The following is a 2152-nucleotide window of genomic DNA, read 5'->3' on the forward strand; positions in this document are numbered from 1 at the left end:
ATGATAGATAATGTTTCTCACATAACAATGTTTTTTCTTTCAGGTTTAAATGAAACAGAAAACCACAGATTTACTCTCTTCTTTCTCACTTTATTGTGTTACTGTGTGATTTTGATAGCAAATACTTCTGTTATTGTGACCATCATCATGGATAAAAACCTGCATGAGCCAATGTATATTTTAATATGTACTTTTTGCATTAATGGACTTTATGGGACAGCAGGTTTCTACCCCAAGTTTCTCTGGGATCTGCTTTCTCCTGTTCATGTTATCTCTTATTCTGGATGTCTTGTTCAGGTTCAGGTAATTGCCTCGTTTGTCTTCAGTGATCTGTCTATTCTTTCCGTCATGGCATATGACAGATATGTGGCTATATGTCGACCCCTGGAGTACCACTCGGTCATGTCAAAGCAAAGACTCATTATGTTAGGCTGTTTCTCTTGGATGACACCTTTTTGCATTACAGGTATTAATGTGTTTCTAATATCTAGATTAAAGTTATGCAGCCAATATATTGCCAAAATATATTGTATGAATTGGATGATTGTTAAACTTGCTTGTTTCCCAGCTGAAACTGCTGTTAACAGCATAGTTGTACACATAACAATAATCATTTATTTATTTCATGGTTTATTCATAGTTCTATCCTACATGTATGTCATTAAAACATGTGCAAACTCCATTGAAAACAGGGCAAAGTTCATGCAAACATGTGTGCCACATCTAACCTCCTTACTCATTTTTCTTGTAAATATACTTTCTGATGTCATGTTTATGCGATTTGGTTCAAAAGATTTCCCTCAAGCCTTTAAAAACTTTGTTGCGATAGAATATCTTGTCATACCTCCCTTATTAAATCCGTTAATTTACGGTTTCAAATTGTCCAAAATTCGAAACAGAATTCTGGTTGTTCTAACTAAAAATAAATGACTTCTGTCTCATTCATTAAGGAAACTTAAAGTCCTATGTCTGATGTTACTGTTAAACCAGCTGTTTGCTGTGGCTGTTGGTGTGACAATGTTATATCCTCAATTAAAAGTCAGCTTGTTAATCCTTGAAGAATGTCTTTTTAGCTGAAAGTTTCAATTCATCTAATTAAGACTTACATTGATTTTTGGGAAGAGGACGTTTTTTTAGATCAAGGGTGCTGAATCGTATCACTGTCTCATTTGGTAACGCTCTTAAAATTATATTAATTAGGTGTTGTGCTCTTTATTAGCTTCAATTTTAATATCCACATTATTCACCTTTAGCCAATGCTCTACTCAGTTGGATAATGATTCCTGTTGTTGGACATGCGTGTGCACATCTCAAGTAATTAATGCAAAAAGTTTGATATGACATTATTGAATTGACATTCTTCATGCTGTACTGTGTGCAGTGATGTGTCTACATATAGTTATACTGCAATACAAAACAATCCTGCTCCATTATTTCCACGTCTTCATAATAACATGGATCATCAACTGATGAGGATGCTGACTACTTGTCAAAGGACATGAAGCTTTATAGTCTAAGGTAAGGTAACTTTATTTGTACCCAAGGGTAGATCTGGTCTTTTAGCTTGTATGTAGCAAATGCACTTTCAAGACAATTTTTCCATTGAGGAACTTTTTTTTTAACAGAGAAGTCATTTACAACAGAAAGTCGCCTTGTATGGAGGACTAAACCTGACTTAAGTATAAATAGATAAATGCATAAATATATAAATAAATAAATACAGGAATAAATAAATAATTGCATGAATAAATGTAGAAATAAAATAATGAATTGATAAATAAATAAATAAAAGCATAAATAAAAGCATAAATAAATACATGCATACATAAATAAATAAAAGAATATATAAATACATAATTGCTTTATATTTCTTTCTACATTTCTGTTCACCTACATTTATTTATTTTAGTATTTCTGTGTCTATATGTTAATAAGGTAGGAGGTCCTAACCTCAGTCAAGAGCATGATTGGTTACAGGAGTGTGCTTGATTAGGGTCTACTACTTATGCCTTACTAGCGGCACCGATTCCTGTACAGGAATCTTGCTGGCTACCAGCAAGCCTGCTCAGCTACCGTTAGCTGCAGTTGTTGACATTTGTTATTCATGTAGCTCTGGTTTAGTAATGAAATTGACTGGCGTTCATTTTAACTG

At 33.4% G+C, this 2152-nt stretch overlaps 1 protein-coding gene across 1 annotated transcript; it reads left to right on the plus strand.

Annotated features, from left to right (window-relative positions):
• LOC115588335 (olfactory receptor 52D1-like) lies at window positions 1-930 on the plus strand. The gene has a single exon (XM_030428871.1). The coding sequence runs from the start codon at window positions 1-3 to the stop codon at window positions 928-930; it is 930 nt and encodes a 309-aa protein (XP_030284731.1).
• The last annotated feature ends 1222 nt before the right edge of the window (window positions 931-2152 follow it).

The sequence above is a fragment of the Sparus aurata genome, chromosome 9 (genome assembly GCF_900880675.1).
Source record: "Sparus aurata chromosome 9, fSpaAur1.1, whole genome shotgun sequence".
NCBI classification, from domain to species: Eukaryota; Metazoa; Chordata; class Actinopteri; order Spariformes; family Sparidae; genus Sparus; species Sparus aurata.

Bases quoted from the DNA above. Each gene is read 5' to 3' on its own strand.
- LOC115588335 (XM_030428871.1), top strand. From the start codon at position 1: ATGATAGATAATGTTTCTCACATAACAATGTTTTTTCTTTCAGGTTTA.